The sequence below is a fragment of the Podarcis filfolensis genome (genome assembly GCF_964270895.1).
Source record: "Podarcis filfolensis genome assembly, chromosome: 13".
Lineage (NCBI taxonomy): Eukaryota > Metazoa > Chordata > Lepidosauria > Squamata > Lacertidae > Podarcis > Podarcis filfolensis.
Genome location: NC_139615.1, coordinates 17,502,671 through 17,524,881, shown reverse-complemented (window position 1 = coordinate 17,524,881; position 22,211 = coordinate 17,502,671). Strand labels below are relative to the sequence as shown.

At 39.6% G+C, this 22,211-nt stretch overlaps 2 protein-coding genes and 1 long non-coding RNA gene across 8 annotated transcripts in view; 2 read left to right on the top strand and 1 right to left on the bottom strand.

Annotated features, from left to right (window-relative positions):
- The first annotated feature begins 21 nt into the window (after positions 1–21).
- SYNGR4 (synaptogyrin 4) lies at positions 22–18,882 on the top strand. 3 transcript variants are annotated; one of them, XM_083584112.1, is made up of 5 exons: positions 22–215; positions 2,084–2,225; positions 3,679–3,916; positions 9,531–9,667; positions 18,622–18,882. In XM_083584112.1, the coding sequence occupies exons 2-5, from the start codon at positions 2,130–2,132 to the stop codon at positions 18,835–18,837; spliced, it is 687 nt and encodes a 228-aa protein (XP_083440238.1). In that variant the 5' UTR covers positions 22–215; positions 2,084–2,129; the 3' UTR covers positions 18,838–18,882. The 3 variants fall into 3 exon arrangements, with proteins under 3 accessions (XP_083440238.1, XP_083440237.1, XP_083440239.1); XM_083584111.1 differs by having other exon boundaries at positions 22–227; XM_083584113.1 differs by having other exon boundaries at positions 205–317.
- Positions 9,720–12,895, top strand: LOC310748383. The gene is made up of 2 exons (XR_014541312.1): positions 9,720–10,279; positions 10,495–12,895. It is a non-coding gene; the product is annotated as an uncharacterized lncRNA (long non-coding RNA).
- KDELR1 (KDEL endoplasmic reticulum protein retention receptor 1) overlaps positions 18,883–22,211 on the bottom strand; it is a 126,935-nt gene continuing 123,606 nt past the window's right edge. For all 4 annotated transcript variants that reach the window (XM_083584116.1, XM_083584117.1, XM_083584114.1 and 1 more), the window contains one exon: positions 18,883–21,710. In XM_083584116.1, the coding sequence (XP_083440242.1) occupies positions 21,676–21,710 (35 nt within the window). In that variant the 3' untranslated portion in view covers positions 18,883–21,675. The remainder of the gene's footprint in view (positions 21,711–22,211) is intronic.

Sequence of the window (22,211 nt, the reverse complement as noted above, 5' to 3'; positions counted from 1 at the left end):
TAGGATCCTCGCGCACGCCGTCGCGCGCTCCTTTGGCGCCCCGCCCTATATCAACCGTTCTTTTCCAACTGCCTTGCTGAGGCGGCGGCTGTCCGACCAGTCAGGCTTCGAGTTCGCTCACACGCTCTATTTGCTTTCCCCACCCTACGTGCGCGGGGACGCAAAAGGCGGGAAAATAACCTCCAAGTCTAAGGGAGTTTCTGAAGGGGTGGGAGGTGAGGAAGAAGGTGGGTTTATGAAGGAATTTTTTTAAAAAATAGGAACTGAGATGTGGTAATACAGCGAGTTCCTCATCAGTTTTTGAGGAGGCTCAAGTGGTCAGTCCCGTGATGCCAAGGAGCATATTTTTTTATTCCTGTCAGAAAGGGCCATAATTGGGCTTTCATAATATCTCCTCACACCAATCCTGGATAATAGTTTAGGTTGAAAGATAGGCACTCTTGCACAGCAATCCTCCGAGATTAATAGCCAAGCAGGGATTTGAGCCCATGTCTCCTTATCTAAACCCAACACTCATTAAGCACCGCACTTGCTGGCTCCTGCTTTTGATGGAAATTGCCTCAATGAGTTTCATATTTACCAATGAACGTTTAAGATACAGGCCACTTTGTTACTTGCCCCACTACTGTGGTGAATGGGAAATGTCCAAGTAGATAAGTTCTGATTTTGATTTTAATGGTGAAGGGAAAAAGGTCAAAGGATACAGCCAGGTTCACACCAAACCTATTTTGATGAGAAACAGTGAGAAATAAACTGCAGACATGCTCTTTATGTCGGGGGTCAGGGAATATATCCATGCAATGTTTCATCCTGTTTTTATATGATGTGTGAAGCAGAAAATGTTTAAAAATACAGGAAAGTTAGAAGTCAAAACAATTCTCGAGTTTCGTTTACTTGCTTGGAAAATCAATACATTAATTATGTGCAGAAAACAAAGACAGAAACTGGGGGAACACTTGTCTGCCATACAAAACAAGTTCAATTTTTGATCAGTGCTAGTTTGGCTGTTGGGGCTTCATGATGGTGCGGTGTGCTGTGCAATAAACTATTGCCCATGATTTTACTGAATAATTTCAAGAAGCTTGCTCAGATTCATTTTGTAAAATAGAACTTTGGGGTAAATTTGGAGAAATGTTATTCAAGCCCATAATACTTGTACAATGCATGGGTAGTTCCAGTACATTAGGCCTGGAGCACATGCTAGATTGGTCTAATCCAAAATGTTCATAGCCTGTCCTTAATTTAGGCAATTATTTAAAGAGTAATTGTCTTAGAAGAATTGCCATATGATGCTTGTGGAATCAAAAGACAGCAAGTATCAAAGGTTGGAATTCAATGTCTTGCTTTTTCAGTCAATTCCATCTGTGCAACACATCCACCCCCCATTCTTCTGCTGTGTGTTGTTCTGGGGGTTCCCCCTAACTTTCCCCAGAACCAATTTCCGGGGGTGGAGGGGAGAGGAGAAGGGAAAGCCCTGTTGTGCAAGTGGAAGCTCTTGTTTCTGCTAAGGGCCTGGTTAGGTGAATCCTTCCCAACATCTGTAATAAAACTCCGTAGTTCTCATTGAAAAATAAAAATGCAAATTTCTCACTACTGCAGTTTCAGGGCAATATATATATATTGGCAATTAAATTAAATTTGGTCAGTCTCATCCCAATGCACTATTACTTATTGCTTCATTAAGGTTTCCCAACCAATATTATGGGCTTTTTAAAAAGCAAATGGAGCACTGCCTGAACTGAACCACCCAATCAATTTAATCTTTACAAAACTTCAACTACATATCAGTTAAGATTATACATTTGCTTTGCTTCTTAGTAAATTCTAATCTAAACAGATGTAGAGAATAAATTTAGTAAGTTAATTTTATTGGCTTTACAGTGCTTTTGGCATGACAGTGGTCAGATACTCACCTTAGAGTTTGGTGATTGGGCGAGACCCTTGTAGGTCTGGGAAAGATGCCTTGATATACCGTACTACTTTTGAATTTTCAGGTGTTGGTAGGTAGAAACTTAGTAGTGTTTTCCTGCCTCATGCTTATTTTCTAATCTATTTCATGTTTCCCAACTTTTGTTTCCCGCAGCTCTCAAAATCCATCTTTGTTCTAGTGACAAAAAGGAAACTACAGAATGAGGAAAGTGATTACAACTTTGCGGGAATTCTCAGACCATGACCTGGTGCACTTCTTCATAAGACCTCAGATCATTGCTCGGATGCTGGCAGGGGTGAGAAAAAGTACAACAAAATCAAACACCGGTTCCATGACTTCTAAATTCAGGATCATATTTAGACATTGATTTGGTTTTGAATCAAAACAATCCCTCCAGAATTACTTTCATTTTTTTTCTATTACAAACTATGAAATTCTAAAGAACATATCCCAGTACAACATGCATTGTTTGGACATCACCAGACACTTTCTGGGGCATTTATGCAAAGGTTGCACTATACCTGTGGAATATGCAAGTGTAAAATGCACCAACACCAACTTGCACTCACACACACATGCCATCCATCTACACAAAAGATGTACACAATTTTTGTTACCAACTAAGATCTAGTTCTTTGGTTTTATAAGCAGGGCAGCTTTTCCTAACCCCATGGCTAGATTGCCTCTACATGGACAAGCTTGAAGCACTGAAGTCAAGTGTCTCACAGCTCTCACATGGATAGGAGCAGGAGAGCTCCTGATATTATTTTCTGTCTCATTGAATCTTTGTTTAGCATGAGGTATGAACCAGAGTCCTGATTTCAAACACACTCTGGTCAATTTCTAAATAAGCTAACTTCAAACCATAGGTTATGATGCTGATTTAATAAACTAGCTGGGGTTTGTTTCAAATCAGAATTCCTTATTTGTACACAACACTAAGCCAAGATTCAGTGAAACCGATACTAAACTTGGCAGCTCTCTCCTCAGCTGTGGGGGAGTACAGGTTTTTCACTCAGGTTTGCTAAGTCTCATTCAAGTTGCACTAAACCATGCAAATGTAGCCCATGTTCTTCCATCAACCTCATTTACAGTACAATTTCCATTATATGAACCAGAGTTATGTACCAGTTGTGTTCCCATGGGCGTAGCCAGGTTTTTTGTGGGGGGCAGGACTTTTTGGGAAGAACTGACGTGATTGGTCAATTAGTTAAGTATTTCTATTTTATTTGATAGGGGGAGCAGCTGCCCCGCCTTGGCTAAGCCTATGTGTGTTCCCCATGATAGTTTTGGTTTGTGTAAGGAGTTTATACAAATCTCTGACTTTTGTATATTTTCTATGCTATTAGTAAGAGTGATGTTGGTACTACTTACATTGCTATTTTGTTTTTTTTTAATAGTAACCAGCCTCTAGCATCTAGGCAGTGTAGTATGTTTTGGATTTGTCTCTAAATTCAAAAGCTTTATATGAACAGCATGATTATTTTCCAAATATGTAAGCAAAAACTGCCCATCTGCTAAGAACCTGAGACTTTCACTTGAGATATATGTGGGCCATGGTTAGGAAGAGCAGAGAACTAGACTTACTCATCTTCATCTCAATGCATACACTATGGGATTTGATTATTGGAGAGGACACAAAGACAAGATAGCTTGATTGTAAATATAGGCAAGAGTTTTACATGAGACATAATATTGTATCTCAACAACAATCATACTTAACTCTTTCTTGCTTTCGCCCTTCCCAGGTTTTATCCCTGACTATCTTTGCCTCCTTGGTGACGGAAGGTTATCAGAACCTGACAAATTCTTCCCAACTACACTGTGTTTTGAATGATAATGGGACAGCCTGCTGCTACGGCATCACAGTTGGCATACTCGCTTTCCTCCATTGTCTTCTCTTTTTGGGTTTTGATGTCTATGAACCTTCCATTACAACTCACAAATTCAAATATACCATCCTTGTCCTGGATGTCACCTTCTCCAGTGAGTTGACTTCCTTTCTTCCAAAGCCATGGGATAGAGTTTTGATATATGTGATTAGTAGATTTGTGAAGCCCTGACACAACCAGATGCAAAGCCAGCATAATCATATATTCTAACCCCTGTTGTCTCCCAAAACTAGTTTACATCACTGTAGCTATTATTTACTATACCTCCTACCACCACTTCTTGTTGTGTCTCAGCAAACCAACCAGCAGTTTCCCCAATGTATCAGCCTCAGTTGCTTTCCCACTTATCCCACTGCAGCTCTTTGCCAGTTGATAGTGTTTAGTACTCTGCTTTATCTGTCCCAATGGCCAAGGTGGTGGAGCCAAAGTGACAGACCTAATTATAAGATGCCATTCTGAAGCACTGTAGCTTGTTTCCTATATAAATCAACTCAGTTATTGAAATCTGCTCCAGAGACCCTGCTTTGGGTCCCCTTGCTGTTAAAAGTGCAGAGGAAGGGGGTTTATCTAAGACCTCCTTAGTGAGGAGGAAAAGAAATGAAACTTAAGATCCAAATTATTCTATATTCACTTTTATCAATATGTAGTATGTATCAATATGTACATACACATTTTCCATAAGAAGCAGAAGCTATCCATGGGTGGGTTACACCTTCCATTTTCTGGTTAGACAAGGCTATGTAAATACCTTCAAGCTTATTTGTTTGGTGGGAAGAGATCTACCATTTACAGTCCTGTCTGCTTTGCAACGATGAACTTCAGATGGTTGCTATTTTGCAGTGGGATTCACTTGGCATATCTACAAATTCAGTAAAATGGGTTTTGTGCTCTTATGCTCTTATGCAGTAAACCTGCTTTTGAAAAAAAATCCAAACTTTCTGGGTTAATGGAAGTGATGGGAAAACAAACAGGAATATATGAGGTAACAGTTGCTTGATACAGCACTATAACCTCCCTGCAAACAAATCAAAATGGATGCTCAATAAACCGGACTTTGTGTAACATCTCCACAAATGTTATGCAAACAAATCAGGATGAATTATCAATAACTAATTCATCTATAAGCAACCTCTGGCAGGAAGTGCTAATCACCAGTGGTTAATAACCAGCTGCTCAGAAAAGTTACCTCAGAATACTGAAAGCTAAAGCTCTGCAGTCTTCAATAACTAGGTTGGAGCAGTATTATCTGATTGTCAAGGGCATGGAAAAATGGCTATGTCTCCTCAAGGTGCTCGTGGAGATCCAACAATAACTGGATTTATTGGTTAGTTTTTCTTGCCAAATGCAACTCAAAGCAACTTACAACCAGATAAACAGAAACACACAAGAGATACATTAAACAAAAAAGTACATTAAAACAACACATTAAAAATACCCCACTACCACAGTTGTCTTATACTCCTTTCCCCATCTCTTTAATAACAGTCCCTCACATATGTGCCTTACCCTAGCAGCATTTTTTTGCACAGGTTTCCACTTTTCCCCACTCCCACACAGAATTATCAGAATCACATGTCAAAGCTTAACTACATCTGCAGGAGATTGAGGCGTTCAGGTACTCTGCCATCATATTCAGGTAGGGAAGGGGAGGAGTACCTCTGTGAAACCCTAGAGAGCTGCTAGTAGAAATCATGAGCTGGATGAATAAATGGTCTTAGTGGGTGAGGAAACCTAAGACCAGGGAGCCAAATCCAGGCCACAACCCTCACTAACCCTGTTCTGCACCCTCAAGTGTTTTTGCCTGGCTGGAATATGCGTTTCCATGAACCTATAGTGCTTTTCACTTGCTTGGGTTATGGGTAGAGAGGCGTGTATATGTGTAAATAGTTGACGTGTGTGGTTGAAATGTAGCCTATTGTATAAAGGCAAGGGAAGAGTCGCATATGTTACTCTGGCCACTTTTTGCCTTTGTCCCCACTCACAACTGGTCCCAAAGGTTGCCCATGAGGGAATGTGGCTATTGTACTACAAAAGGTTCCTGTAAAATATGTGAAAGAATCCATGCTGCTGATGGGCACTCTGACTGCCTTCTTTTATACTGATTGAGTATTGTATTGCCTTCTTGTACCTCTGCCTGTTGTTTCATTTCTTGATGAGCGAATCCCTGTGCTGGGGAGTTCACAAAAGACAACAGACAAAACATGGAGACAGACAAGGAAACAATAAGAAAATACCATTTCCATACAAAATGCTGTCATTTCCACATGCTGTCTTATCTGTTGCTGTCAGACTTATTGGACAAGCATGATCACAGAAAATGAGTGCTTCAAGTAGGGCAATGAGTTGGCATTATATATCTGAATGAAACATTTTTCAGGCCCTGGCTTTTGGCAACTCATCAGTGCTCAATACAGCTCCAGAAATGCCACTGAGCCATCTCATCTGGTTTTTTTGCCTTCCATCTGTACTGCCTGTCAAAGATCTCCACACCTTCTGTCAGATTAAGCTATTGAGTACATTTCCTTCCCACCCCACTGGGTATTCATTTTAGGCCCTCTTTATCCCTAGAAAACATATTGGTCAAATTAATTACTTTTGCCCTATATGTTGTTCTGTGCCTGTACAAATCTAGCATAGTTTCTTTATCTCGGAACCAAAGAATAAAGTTGAGTTCACTGAAATGGAAAGGTATAGTTTAAAATATAGTTAAACCACATCAAAAGGAAATACATTTTACTATGCAAACATAAAATCCAGCAAAAGAAAGGTCAGATGTTTCGGTGATTTCCTCAGGAGTGCAATAGATAATACTACCAAATTTGTGAGGAAAAGCAATACATTTTTGCCTCTGTGTTTAAATCCATATCTCTAATAATTAAAGATTAGTAGAGACCAGATTATCCCACACCTGCTTATTATGGGGCTCTTGCCTCTAAAACATCTGGCACAAGTCTTATTTGAGATAGGATGTTTGGCTGGCTGGACCATAAACAAAGCTGATGCAATCTGGCAGCTTTCCTTTTCTCCCTTATTGTTCATCAGCTACAAAGGCAAAAGCTCCTTTTAATACACCTGTCAATTGTGCAGTGTTTGTTTTAGGGAATGATTGCCCTTCTGATCCCTGAAGGCAGTTGGTTTATCCATGAATGCAGGAGCTTTTATTAAATTTAGATTTTGCTGACTTAGTTCTGAAGCTGCTATAATGCTGCTGCTGCTGCAGTTTAGAGCCACCTTCTCAATTTCTCACTATGAGATTGGTCAGATTTTGGAATGTAACAAGAGCCCAGCTGGAACAAATAAAAGGCCCATCTAATCCAGCACCCTGTTCTCACAGTAGCCAGCCTATGGGAATCCCACAAGCAGGATAAGAGTGCAGCTGTGCTCTCCAGCAGCTGATATTCAGAGGCATGCTGCCCCTGATAATGCAGGTAATTCAGTTGCCATGGCTAATAGCTGTTGATAGAGGTCTTAAAAGGTAAAGGGACCCCTGATCATTAGGTCCAGTCGTGGCCGACTCTGGGGTTGCGGCGCTCATCTCGCTTTATTGGCCGAGGGAGCCAGCATACAGCAAACAGCATACAGCTGTGGCCAGCCTGACTAAGCCGCTTCTGGTGAACCAGAGCAGCGCACAGAAACGCCGTTTACCTTCCCACCAAAGCGCTACCTATTTATCTACTTGCACTTTGACGTGCTTTCGAACTGCTAGATTGGCAGGAGCAGGGACCAAACAACGGGAGCTCACCCTGTTGTGGGGATTCAAACCACCGACCTTCTGATCGGCAAGTCCTAGGCTCTGTCCTAGGCCACCCGTGATAGAGGTCTTACTTGTCATTAATTTGTCTAAACCTCTTCAAAAACCATTGAAGTTGGCGGCCATTGCTACATTTTCTGGTAGTGAAACACACTATGAGATATGTAAAAAAATACTTCCTTTTGTTTGTCGTGCTGAATCTTCCTACAGTCAGTTTCATTGGATGACTTTAGGTTCTGATATTATGGGGTGGGGGACTTCTCTCTATCCACTTTCTTCATGTAATGCATAATTTTATACATCTCTATCATGTCCCCCATACCTTTTAAAAACTGAACAGCCTCAGAAAATTTAACTTTTCCTTATAGGAGAGTTTTTCCAGCCTCATGATAGTTTTGGTTGCCCAAAGCTTTTCCAGCACTGGAATATACCTTTTGAAGTGCACCAAGCAGAACTGTACATAATATTCAGAGTGTGGTCACACTTGTATCACAGCACTACATATAATATTTATGATTTTATTTTCAATCCCTTTTCTAATGATCCCCGACATGGAATGTGCCCTTTTCACAGCTACTGAACACTGAGGTGACATTTTCATTGAGCTGTTCATCATCACTCTGAAGATCTCTTTCCTGGTCAGTTACCAGTCACCACCAATTCAGTTTCCATAAATCTTTATGTGAAGTAAGGATTTTTGTCCCGGTGTGCATCACTTAAACTACTTTACTTTGAATTGCCATGGTAATATTTATTTAGTTACTATTTTATTTATTACATTTATATACCACCTTTTTCTTCCAGGGAGCTCAAAGTGGTGAACATGGCTCTCCTCCTCCCCATTTCATCCTCACAACAACCCTGTGAGGTAGGTTAGGCTGAGAGTCAGTGGCTGGCCCAAGGTTACCCCGTGAGCTTCATTGCTGAGTGGGGATTTTAACCCTGCTATCCCAAGTCATAGCCCTACACTTTAACTACAATACCATTCACAGAATTTGGAGAGATTATTTTGGAGCTCCTTATAATCCATTTTTGCTCTTACTACTCTGAACATTAGGGTGTCATCAGCAAATGGGGCCACCTCACTGCTAAGCCTCTAACTGCAGTTCATTTATGAACAAGTTGAAAAGCATCAGTCCCAGTATAACTTTTTGGGGACCCTACTTTATACATCCCTTCAATGATAGAACTATTCATTTATTCCTGCTCTCCATGTCATGTTCCTACTGATCCAAACAGGTCTTACAGTCTGCTTATTGCTAAGCTTACTTGGTAAGGGACTTTAACAAAAGGTTAACAGCTTTGTGTGTTGTTTTTGTTTTACAATCAAGCAATATATAATTTTTATGAAATTACATAAATAAAGACATAAATAATCTCTATCCATATGCTTATTGACATTTTTAAAGAACTCTAAAATGTTGGTTAGAGGGAACTTACATTTATGAAAGCCATGCTGGTTCTTCTTGGGCAACATTTGTTTTTTATATGCTTCTATCTTTAATAATATTTTCTACCAGTTTTTCTGGAAAAAAACGTTAGCCTAATTAGTCTGTAATTTCCCTGGTCCTCTCTGGATTCCTTTTTTTTAAAATTGAGGCTACATTGCCCATTTCTCAGGGTTGCCATATGTCCTCTTTTTCCAGGATATGCCCTCTTTTTTATGAGTAGAGTCGTCATAGTGAGCCATAGTTAAAAGTGGAAGTTGGCAAATGTGTCCTTTTTTTGCTCTTCAAAATGTGGCAACCCTACATTTGCTATATTTTACAGCAAAGATATCCAGAGAGAAGAACTTTTATCAGTTAGAAAGAACAGAGCAGTACGGTGAATACCAGAGGCTACTGAACCTTATATTATCTTATTCACCAGTTAGCACAAAAAGTCCTGCTCTAAAATGAAGCTTCATTTGAGTTTTTAACTGTTTGTATTACATTCTAACCTCTTATTTTCTCCTCAGTTATCTGGACATGCCTGTGGTTTGTTGGGTTCTGCTTCCTAGCCAATCAGTGGATCAGATCGACAAGCCACTACCTGCTGGGAACTGGTGCTGCCCGAACCAGCATCACCTTTGCCGTCCTCTCCGTTCCATGCTGGGTGAGTCAGTCAAGTACTCCCCTTTTATTTCAGAGTAATGAGAAAACCTGCTGAGTCAGCCACATAAGGGGGGTCCCTCCCTGCAGAGTGTCAATAGAAAAGACAAACCCATCTTATCAAAGCCAAAGTTGATCCCTTCCAAGAAGCAGGTGGCACATACCCTAGTTATTTAAGGAGAAGAGGGTGATGCCACAAGAGGCACTATTTTTCCTTCTATATAGTGAATGTTATTTATTTTTCTGAAATGTTGTATGATAAGCCTAATTCTCTTTAGCATGTACACATATTTTTTTAAAATCAGAGAGTGTTTGATTATGAATCAAGAAACAGGCAGTGAAGCTACATTTTAGTTGGCATAAAGTGGCATATAACAAGACACACAAGTCCTTTCTGGGGAGGAAAGGTAGGTGGCTAGTCAAAGTTCAGTTAATACTGAGAAAGTGAGCTCAGGGCAGAGTCAGGCCTAGGCCAGGCCAGTTGTCTTTTGCTAATTGCAGCCTCCAGTTGTGGGTCCTTGGCAGCGGAAGTGCTTCTCTGAGACAGGTGTGTCTGTCGTCCAAAGGTGTTCTCTGCAGTGGTTGCTGGTGTGTTTGACATAAGGTAAAGGTGAAGGTACCGCTTTATAGCGGGAAGGTAAACGGCGTTTCCGTGTGCTGCTCTGGTGCCGGTTCGCTAGAGCAGCTTCGTCATGCTGGCCACGTGACCCGGAAGTGTCTGCGGACAGCGCTGGCTCCCAGCCTCTAGAGTGAGATGAGCGCACAACCCTAGAGTCTGTCAAGACTGGCCCGTAAGGGCAGGGGTACCTTTACCTTTACCTAAAGGTGAAGGGGACCCCTGACCATTAGGTCCAGTCGTGGCCAACTCGGGTTGTGGCGCTCATCTCGCTTTATTGGCCGAGGGAGCTGGTGTACAGCTTCCGGGTCATGTGGCCAGCATGACTAAGCTGCTTCTGGCGAACCAGAGCAGCACACGGAAACGCAGTTTACCTTCCCACCGGAGCAGTACCTATTTATCTACTTGCACTTTGATGTGCTTTTGAACTGCTAGGTTGGCAGGAGCAGGGACCGAGCAACTGGAGCTCATCCCATCACAGGGATTCAAACAGCTGACCTGATCAGCAAACCCTAGGCTCTGTGGTTTAACCCACAGCGCCACCCGTGTCCCTTAGTGTTTGGCATATGGCATATGGCATTTGACATATGGCAGTGTAAAATGTGTGAGAATGTTGTACATAGTACTTCCTGGAGTGCAAGGCCTAATCCCTTTAAGCATATACAGGTATACTAAAGCTGCATTAATGCAAACTAGTGCTGTATTACTGCTTAAATGCACTCAGTTTAGAGTTTGTGCATTAGAATGGCTGCCAAATTGATTTACGGTGGCAGAAGAACATTTCAAATCATTCCCAGGAAATGAGAGAAAAAAGAGTGTTGGTCTAACGTCAGCTTTTGGTAACATTGACATTTTTAGAACCATACAGTAGGCAATTCAGATTAGCAGTTTATTGACTGGACTAGCAAATGGAAGAAGCAAGACAAATAGATTGTTAGCAAAGTTAATACAAGAAAAAAATCTTGAAGCAAAAAAAATTAGGATTATGCAGGTCAGAAAGTTGCAAGTTTCTGCCACTGGCTGCCAAGGCAATGTAAAGAAACTAATCTTTCCTGACATTTCCTCCTTCAGAATCATATGGTTAGAGATGGAGTACTTAATTACAAGTGTTGCTAATAGAAACCCACTGCTGAATATGGCTAGAGTAGCTGGTGAATTATAGCCACAGCAGCAGTAGCAGTAGCACCATTTTCTTTTAACTCTTAGTTGATAGCAAGATTTACCGTTTCAATCCAGCTTTGGGGTTAAATGCACCATAAGTTGGCCATAAAATTAAAATACCTTGGAATAGCATTAAGCATGGCACCACTTGCAAGTAATAAATAAATAAATAAAACCTTCATTGAAAACCTTCATTTTTCAAATAAGTAGTATAGTTTAAAAAAATCAGGATCAAGAATGAACTTCAGTGTATAGTGCATAATACCTACAAGAAAGGGGTGTGTGTGGTCTATTTGACCCCCCAGTTGTTGGTTTTTTAAATGTTCCATTAGCATACAGTTATGTTAGTATAATAAAATACTGCAATAATGAGTTGTTAATTATCTGCAACAACAAATTTTGCAGAAGGTGCAACTGTAGCTCACACAACCTATATATTTACCACATTTTACAACTGCATGGTCTAGATAAAATCTTGAAGCACATGATTTCTGCAATTTTCTGTCATTACTTCAATCACAGAGGTGGCATCTGCCCCTTTTGTGGGTGTCAGCCATAGCAAACCATATCAGGTCTGAAGCTGCCTTTTTTTGAATAGTCCCAGACAAGCTGGCTATGTTTCTTGATTCAATCACGGTTTGTTAAACTCCAGGCCCAAGTCTACTACAAAGCTACATCTTTCATCCCATCCACTGCATTGTTGGTTGTTCAATTGCTAAAGAATGCAAGCATTTAAATGGGCATTATCTTCTGTATTTGAAGGGGACACTATTGGCCACAATTTGATTATGATTTTTAATATTAAATGCAGCCCATGTGGTTATACCAAGATTTGTCTTAGGATTTGATTTGTTGTCTGAGATAGCTGTATCTATGGATTTAAGAAAGGTGGATCACTGTCATTCGTTTACTTGGCAGATAACTTACAAATGTCAAATATTTTGGAAAACCAAAAATGCTGCTGTTGATATTTCTTGATTTATGGACAAGGAATAGAACCCTGCATAAGTAGGGATTCCCCTGTATGTGTGAAGGGATATGGAATGGGCCACACACATCACCTTATATAATCTCAAGAACACAAATGTGTCTCAGTGCATGGGAGAAAACTTGGTTTGCAACTTTTCTGCAGAATGCAGTTTTCACAATTAACTGTGTTGTATGAGCAAGGTGCTACCTTAATGCCATTTGCTCTGAAGTATGTGTGTGCTTGTCAAAGAAGAAGAATTATTGTAATAGACAGTTATTGACTCACACTTGCGTTCATGAAAGGGTTAACCTGAGCTCAAGTTGCCAGTACGAGTTGAGCTTAGCCCCATTCCTTTCCTCAACTTTCTCTTTCTGCTTTCTGGAACAAGCAAGAAGCTATGCAACCCATGGTTCCCAGTTGCAAGAAAAACCAAGTGAACAGAATCTCTCTAAAAATGGATTTATAAAGCCTGCATCTTTCAAATATACTGGTAACCAAGTTTTAATGTGCTTTGAGCAATTGCCATTGTGTTCACTCTGCTACAAGACAGTATGGATCTCTCTTCCAAATCTCTATCTCTTAACAGAAACCCTTTGCCCCAACCAATGTTCATCACTATCTGAGAACGGGCCATCTGAATGGACCCACTACCCTTACAGGGGGAAATTGCTGTTACCAGTCCAGCTTCACCAAATAATGGTTCAACCATGACAAGGGAGTGCACTGCACCCCCTCCTACCTTCAGACAATCCCTCAAATCACATGGGGGAAAGACAACATCAAGGGTGTGTCCTGTCCTGTATGTTGGACCAATGGTCATTTGAGACAGCCCCATGGTTGAGGCCACAAAGTCCCATGCCAGATCAACAGTAGCCTTTGCTTGGATGTTGAAGTCACTCAGAAGTATTCTCTAGGGGTCCTCCAAAAACGTGGATCTAGAAAACTTGGTATTTGTGGCCCTAGAAGATTAGGAGAAATATCATAGGCAACTAATCCTTCCAAAAGATATATAGCAAGTATATGTACATATAAGAACTAAAATTATGATGCAAGTAGAACAGTTTGGGTCACTTTGATTAGGAAACAGTTCCTTGCTGCTGGTATCTGAAGTTGCTGGTTCATAATTAAGGGAATCCAGCTCATACTCTAAGCCTAATATAGTTTACATAGGGGGTGCCTAGTATTTAAAGCACATAAAGGGAAAAGAAAGCTCTTGCCTACTCTGCTTTAGTCCTGAGGACTCAATACATTTCTACCAATTTTAGTAGTGAAGAAAACTGCCTCAGGACCGAGCTCTTTGGTGCATGTTTATTCCTTCATTCCTTGTGGAACTGAGTGACTCACACTTCCCATCAACAAGCTGTAGAATTAATCAGGAGGAGCCTTCATATAGAAGCAGTTGCAGCAGGCCTTCATTTACAATCTGGCACAGAATGAGCCCAAGCAATTCAAGACCCAGTCCAGCCTGCGGCTGGAGTTTGTTAGATCCGGAAGGCTGAGCAGCTAACAAAGATTTTAACTCCAGCAGGGACCATTGGTAATGTCTAACCTGACCCCCTGTCAAGCATAGGGCAATTGAATTCCCTCTGCTAACCGTAGCAACCCACTAAGTAGAATTTGCAGAAAGCACACCTTTGACCAAAGTCGTATTTTACAACTGCAATGAGAAACTGGAGGATTTGCAGTCAGTTTTTTTTTTCAGTAATGAGGAGAGGTGATCACAATACCAGTAGATTTAAGGACAGTTACCAAAACACTGGAAACAGACTACCCCATTTTGAATCTTTTTACAGTGGAAATATAAAATTTCATTTTAAAATATTATTTGTTTTCCAAGAAAAATCAAACTTGCATATTTTTATAAGATTTTATTAACTTTTTATTGAGTTATATTGCAAATACATACAAATCAAAACTTTTAAACGTGAAAAGAAAAAAGATTTTAAAAGGTTGCAAAGAACAAAAGAAGAAAAGCAGAAATTTAAATAAATTACATAAACTAATACAATTAAATCTTAATGAAGAAAAAAATCATAGATGGAACAGCGTTAATTCATTAATTATTAAAGTAAGACTTTGCAAACCAAATGCATACACTTTAAACAGTTACCTCTTACATATCGTCTGTTTTCCTAAGAAGCTAACACTTAGGTGTTTCATTTTTCATATTCTTTTGTTCTTTGGACATCCATCAGTCTCACAACAGTTCATTATTCCTAATTAAAACCAACTTATCTGTATTTCAGTACATCCCTCATCTTGGTATCAGGGACCTTTTTACCTTTGCAGCGTTATTCTAGACACAACCAGATCTTCACTGCTGAACCTTGACTTATCAGATATTTATTTAGGTACTCCCATTCTTTCTTAACTGTGTTGTTTGACTTGTCTCTTATTATATCGGTCAGCTTCGCGAGTTCCAAGTGCTTGCTCAGCTTACACAACCATTCCTCTTTGATGGGTATGGGTTCCTCCTTCCAATATTTAGCCACCAATACTCTTGCTGCTGACGTAGCATAGAGAAATAGTCTTATTTTATCTTTAGGGAAATTGTTTGTCAAAATTCCCAGAAGAAATGCTTCGGGTTTTTTTGCAAAAGAGTTTATTAATACTTACACTGCATTAAAAAACAAGCCTAAAGAAACAGAAGAACGCAAAGTCCTGTCTCACAGGTAGATCTTAACTCTTGTTCAGCACAGAAAGAGGTAAACCCTCCCAGCTCTCACCTGGTTTCCCTCTCTTCTCCCAGCCTTCCACCCTGGGAGATCTTCCCTTCCTTGCTTTTCACACAGGGTCCTTCACCAACCATCCATCACCGTCATCTGCTTGCAATCCCCTCCTTACCCCAGAGTAGACAACAAGAAGCAAAAGCACAAAAGCAAAGCAAATAATTGGGTTGCCATATTTTGAAGAGCAAAAAAGAGGACACATTTGCCAACTTCTACTTTTAACTATGGATCGCTATGATGACTCTCACTTTACATGAAAAGAGGACAAATGAAAACCCTAAGAAAAAGTAACAAAAAGATAAAAGTAATAAAAGAATGAGAAAATAGTAAAGGAATAAAAGATAAAGATAAAGAAATAAATAGGACTTCCAATTTTCCAACTGTCAGTTGTATGTATAAGAGTCATTCAAAATACTCAAAATGTTTACTCCAGGCTGGTATCTAACTGTTCCTCCTTCTACTAGGCGATGTTTTCACAGTCTTCGGGCATCTGGAATGCATTGATTTTTTTCTTCCACACAAAATGTCTAAAAGAGGTTCTCCAATTACTATTACGGATAAAAGTCAACAATAAGTCTTCCTCCAGTCCAACGTAACAACTTTACCTCCAATACTGAAAAACAATAAATCCTAGATCTTTATTCCCTCAAGAATCTATTCGCTGTGGCCATATATTGAGACAATGATTCATAGTTATTTACTTCTATTTTATTTTCAGCCTTCTAGTGCTGCCTCTTCTTAAGTCAGCAGTAGGGTCTTATTTCAGATGTGCCTTTTAACCATTTAATCAGCAAACAGAAAACTTGTCATACTTTATAGCTGTTTCAGAAGTAATTGAAGGAAGGAAGGTTTGCCCTAGGGACTGATCCCTAGGGTTATTAAGTGGTGTTTGGGCAAGATTTTGATTCTTCCACTCCCTGATCACTTACCTGTCCAGGTTCCTTGAAGGTTCCTTGGTCCCATGAGGAGACAGCAGGCCTTCCATAGCATTGGAAATTAATCAGTTATCTCTGTTCCCCCAATGACTTTCATTAATCACTATCTAATTATCACTGTTGATGGAGTTTTCACAGGAGACGTCTAATCAGCCATGATTCTGATCCAGAAGTCCCAGTCCTTCCCCCAAAATTCTAATACTGTAGGCTTATTGAGAAGCAAAATAGTACAGCTGTTCTCTTGCTTACCTAACACAAACACTGTACTAGAATACCATTTTGTATTCTGATATTTGCCTCCCTCAACTGTTTACTTCCTCAAGGCTCACCCACACATCCCTTCCAAGCTTCCTTCATCTCCCAAAACCCGCTTGCCAGTTCCCTGAGAATATAAGAAGCACTCTGCTGGATCAGACAAATGACTTATCTAACCCAGTATCCCATTTCCTGCAGTGGTCAACAATATGAATTTCTGTAATCTCATTTTAAAGACATTAATTTAGAAGCCATCATATCTTGTGGTAACAAATTCCAGAGTTTATGCATTGTATGAACTTTGCTGTATCCTGAACAATTCAGCTTAATCAGGTGACCTCAGATACTAGTATAAAAACGATTTAAAACTTATCTCAAACAACTTTCTTCACACCATGCATAATTTTATACACTTCTCTCATGCCTTCTCTTGCCCTTTTCCAACTCTACAATACACTTTTTATGTTATGGATTTTGTATGTGATGCCAATAAAAGGTTTGATGATGAATATACTTGTTGAGATGCAACGACCAGAAATGTACACAATATTCAAGTGTAGCATTAAAATATTAGTAGGGAGGCGTTTTATCCCTTTCCTAATGATTCCTAGCATGTACCACCTTTTCCCCAGCTGGAATATTGTGTAGATTTCTAGTTACCACATCTCAAAAAGGATAGTGTAAAGCTAGAAAAGGGGGAAGGGGGAATGACTAGGGGGTCCTAAAGCTGCAGCAACTTCCTCAGGAATAAAGGTTACCTTTTTAGGGCTGTTTGGTTCAGAAAAAGGGTTGTTTTAATTGAGCTATCATCATGACCCCAATATGTCTTTCCTGGTAAGTCATTGCCAGTTTATATTCAGGTTTTTTGCTTGAATGTGAATCACTTTATAGTTGCTTGCATTGAACTGTGCTTGCCATTCTGATGCCGTCACCAGGTGTGGAGAATGCCTCTTTGTTTTTATCATTCTGAGTAATTTGGTGTCATCCACAAACTTGACTACTTGGCTGTTCACCCCTATCTCCAGGTTATTTATACACAAGTTAAAAAGTACTGCTCTCAATACTGGGGGCTTTCTACATCTCTCTATGAGACCTGTCCATTTATTCCTATCCTATTTCCTGTTCCTTAACTAGTTACTAATTCATAACTGAACAAGTCCCCTGATTGCTAAGTTTACTCTGGACCTTTCAGTGAAGAACTTCTTAAAACCTGAAAATCCAAGTACACAATGAGCACTGGAATCCCCATAAATATTTTCTTGTTTGCACAAAGAACTTCAAAAGATCAGTGAGATAGGACTTACCTTTGCAGAAATCATGTTGACTCTTCAACTTGTTATTCAATATGCTTGATAATTTTATCTTTAATAATGCTTTCCAGCAATTTCCCCAAAGCATATTAACCATGTAATTTCCCAGTCCTCCAGTATGGAAGCCAATCTTAGGGACCAGTTACAAAATCAGTACTTCTACATTTGATTTTTAAAGATATTTTAGATGGATAGAATTTCCTCTGACAAGCCAGATACAAAAAATTCATTCATCGGTTGCTTATCCTCCTGAAGCATACCTCCAGCTCCCACCATCCTGAGGTTCAGCTGCCTCCGTACTTCGTTTCCTGCTTCTGATGTATTTAAAGCATTTGCTATTGTTGGGATCAATATTCAGTCATGTTCGGCAAATTATTTCCCCCACCCCAACCCTTATTGTCTACTTGCATTTCTTTTGTCAGTTTGTCTTTTTCATTCTCCACAATTTGGCAACACTTTCATTTTCAGAAGGAAGCTTTCCTGTGGCTAATGGCTTTCATGATTATGTTTGTTAACCACACTACCATCTTCTTGAAGTTATTGGTATTTTTGTAGTATATGCATTTGAGCCAAGCTTTTATTGTTGAAGATTTGTATAAACTCCCAAGTGCTTTGGAGAGGTCAAACTTTCTTGACTTTTGCTTCAACTTCCTTTTTACCCTCCTTTTAAAGACATTTCTTCTTTGAAGTCAAATATTACTTTTGCTGGACATTTCTGGCAATTTTCTTTTTGCATACATGTTGTATTTGATAGTGCTGCAGTCAATGTTCCCAACTGGTTGAACACTTAGAATGTCTTGCACCATATTGTCCTCACAAGTTACTTTCTAAAGGCCAATACATTTCAAGTCCATGACTGTGCTGTGGTTTTAATCCACATCTTCTGGAGCTAACCATTGCCCTTCACTTGCTCTTTAAATAGTTTGTGCCAATTTCACAGTTGCATACAAGTGCCTGATCCACCACCTATTCTCTCCCACAGGTGTACCTGGCCTATGTGGCTCTGAAAAACCTGCAGGCTGAGCCACCTGTTCCTTACAAGCGGACCTTGGATGAAGGATCTGTTGCATTGACCACCCTTTCATCTTCCACTAGCACTTCCCTTCCAAATATGGGTTACCCTGAAAATGTGGGTGTAGCCTCCTACCCATCCACTCCTGTACCCCACCGGCTGACATTAATGAATACTGATGACTAGGCAATTATTAATTTCACAGTAAATAAAAAGGGGATAGAAAAAGAATTTATTGCCAAACATGAACATTTATTTTATATGTGTAAATCTGTTTCCGCTAAAGTTGAGCACCATGAAAAATAGGGAGACCAACCACCTCCTAAGCACAATAAGAACATGGGGCCACAGCTTTACAAAAGAAGTGGGTGCTCACCAACTCACCATTCCCATTGTCTAGGCTTGCCCAGCTTCTGCAGCACTAACTGTTATTTTTAGCCCTTTAAAGCCAGGATTAATTGTAAGAATAGTCCCACACTGCTGCTTCTATATGAACTGCTCTACTATGGCAGCTGTGCACATGTGTTGTTTTCCAGTCACAAAAAGCCAAAGATATTACAGCTAGGGGAGATAACAAAAAAGGGAGACAATCTGCATGTGCAACTGCCACACATTTTTTTCTCAACTGGATATAGCAAAATGCAGCTATTCTGGCTGCCAGTCTCAGCTTTAAGAAATCAAGGAAATAATGAAAGCACTGGAGTGACATTTGCCCTCTGCCACCCAGCTGGTGTGCAGCACTTCAGATACAGTCCTTTCCACATTGTACTGGTTCAACGCTACTTGTTTAAGCCTTGTGAATGTTAATATATGGACTTGTGTGAACAATTTTATACATCCTGAAGTTGTCATCTCCATAGCCGTTGTTGCACTTTTGCTAGCTACTGTAATCAAATAGATGCTAGCCACTGAAGGCTGTATCAGTATAGAACCTAATCCAGTAAAGTTTCTCTGTGATTCTGTGAAAGATATAAATGATTAGCTTATATGTGTATGCTGCCACAGACTCAAATTTACCTAGTAACGACTACTGAATGTTTCAAGTAGCTACTAGCTTTCTGTAGCAAGCAACAGCTCCTTAAATATCACAAATATCTGGAAAACAACTGGCTATTTATGATAACCAAAACAGAAACCTAATGACTGCTACTGGATAATCATATTAAAGGTATAGAACTTAAAACATTACTAGTCATTGCCCTATGACTAGTCACTCAAACTATGGCAACTCTTAGGCTTTACTTCTATTTGAAATAGTTTTCTGCCTTTGATGCTGAAAGAAGTTTAAGGGGAAATGCCATCTTGCTCCTGTGCATGTCTGCTCAGAAATAATTCCAACTGAGTTCAATAAGACTTACTTCCAGTAAAGTATGCATAGTACTGCAGCATGAGTGCAATTTTTTATATATCTCAATTCAAGAAGAGAAATCATCCATATGTAAAAATCCATCTGCATGTGGGTGCATGTCCTCATCTGCAGAGATAGAAGCGCTCCCTCCAAGCAACATGTATGACATGTTCGCATAGCATTTCCAATAAAGTAGAAAACTTCTCATACCATTACTTGCAAGCCAGTAATTCTAATTATTTCCCAAGCAGCTTTCATACATGAGATTTATAGCATTTTTGCTTAAGACTCTAATCTTTACATATTCATACATGGGAGTAAGCCCCACTGAACTTGGCAAGATTTACTTTTGCATCAGCACACTGTAAATCGGTCTACAATGCAAACTGAGAGCTTAAATTGACTAGAACATGCTTTCAATTTATCTTCCATATTCCATCTCACATTAACATTTACATCTAGCCAGAATAGCATTAGAGAGGCTCAAAGGCCCCTTTTAGTGTCATGTGGAAACACATGACATTTTGATTGGCTAAGATAAAAGGTAATTTTGCTGAGACAGCAGCGTCTTTTGAGAACCAGAGAAAAGTGGCAACTACAGAAAATGTGTTTTATCATAACAAATATTAAGGCTACAATTGTATGCCTGCTAACTTAGAAAGCCCCACTAAACTCAGTTGGTTATATCCAACTAAGCTTTATTTAGAGCAGGCACACTGAAATGAACTAATCGAAGTTAGTCTTTTCCATTAATTTCAATGAATCTATTCTGGTAAAACTTAGTTTGATATAAGCCAATGAGTAGAGAGAGCTTCAAGAGATGGGGGAAAGCAGCCACTGTTTTAACAGAAAGCAGCAATACTGTACAGGAGAATAGTATGGGAAATGAGGATGAATGTACAGGAATGGGAAACACAAAGATTTCAATACAAACAGGCAACAAAACAGATTTCTTTTTATTTAAATTCCCATCCCTCCCACAAAGGCACTAATTAATTGGGATGATGGTTGTTTGTTTTATTTAAAGTAGATGAAGAATTAACCATCAAATAATATTCAAAATGAAGCAAGTGTAAGAATGTATTAGGGTGGTCTTTTCTTGCCAGCAATATTTTTTAAAAATAGAGGAAAAATAATCAGTATCTAAAGAAAATAGATTAAATTTGTAAGTGCTCCTGTTTATCTGGATAGACCCACGGCACTCAGATTTCTTCATAGCTGTGGTCAACCCAAACCCCAAAACATGAGCACAATGTGAAAGGAGGGAGATGTCCAGTTGTTGTTGTAGTTGTTGTTTTAAAAATATTTCCTACCTCTGGCAGTTCATTACCAAAATAGAGTCAGGAGTATAGAAAGTGAGGTCAATGATAAAAAGGGCCCTTGAGAAACCTACCACCTATATATCACCAGGAGTAGTCATTATAAGCTTGGAGTCCAAGCTGTTGCCCACCTCACCCCTTCTATATCAGTCTCTTGAGCAGAAGGACAATCCATTGTTTTGACCCAAATCACACTCAGGTAAAAGTTCAGGGTGCAAGAAGAGATCAACAGGTGACTTAACTTCGTTGGTAAGAATAAAAAAAGAAAAAAACCCAGAAACTTTGTTTTTAACTTCCTGTGAAGGATTCCCCTCATCCTTCTTGGCCAAAGTATCTTTGTCATGGGCTCAGTGTGAACTATGCCGGCAAACTCAACTTCTTGCCTTTTAGAACTGAAGAAAGAAAAGAGAAAAAGTAATGTATGAGAATTTTGTCTTGCTATAGCTATAGAGCTGTTGAAAGTACAAAAATACAACCACCTCTGGTAAGGGAAAAATACATTTTCAGCAACCTCTCAGGAAAAAAAGGTGCATCAACCAGGAATAGTAATTATAGCCTTGAAAATAAAGTAGCACTATAAAATGCATGGTCACATCTGAAAATTCTGCTCATTATATACATATAATAAAAATGCAAGTGTCATGCTGCAGTTTGCTTGAACACAGAGCTCTGCAAACTACAGTGTGACAAGAGGTGGTAGATGGGAGGCTAAAATTAGCCAGAGGTAGAGTCAGAAAGTCTGCAGCCCCCACCCAATCAATTGCCCTGCTCCACTGTCTGTTGTAGTAATGCAATTTGTAATGCAATAAAACACAACGTAAGAAAAAAGAAGCAATAATAATACAATCAAAACCAATATACTTAATGCGATGGATATACAATCTCCTGTCTTC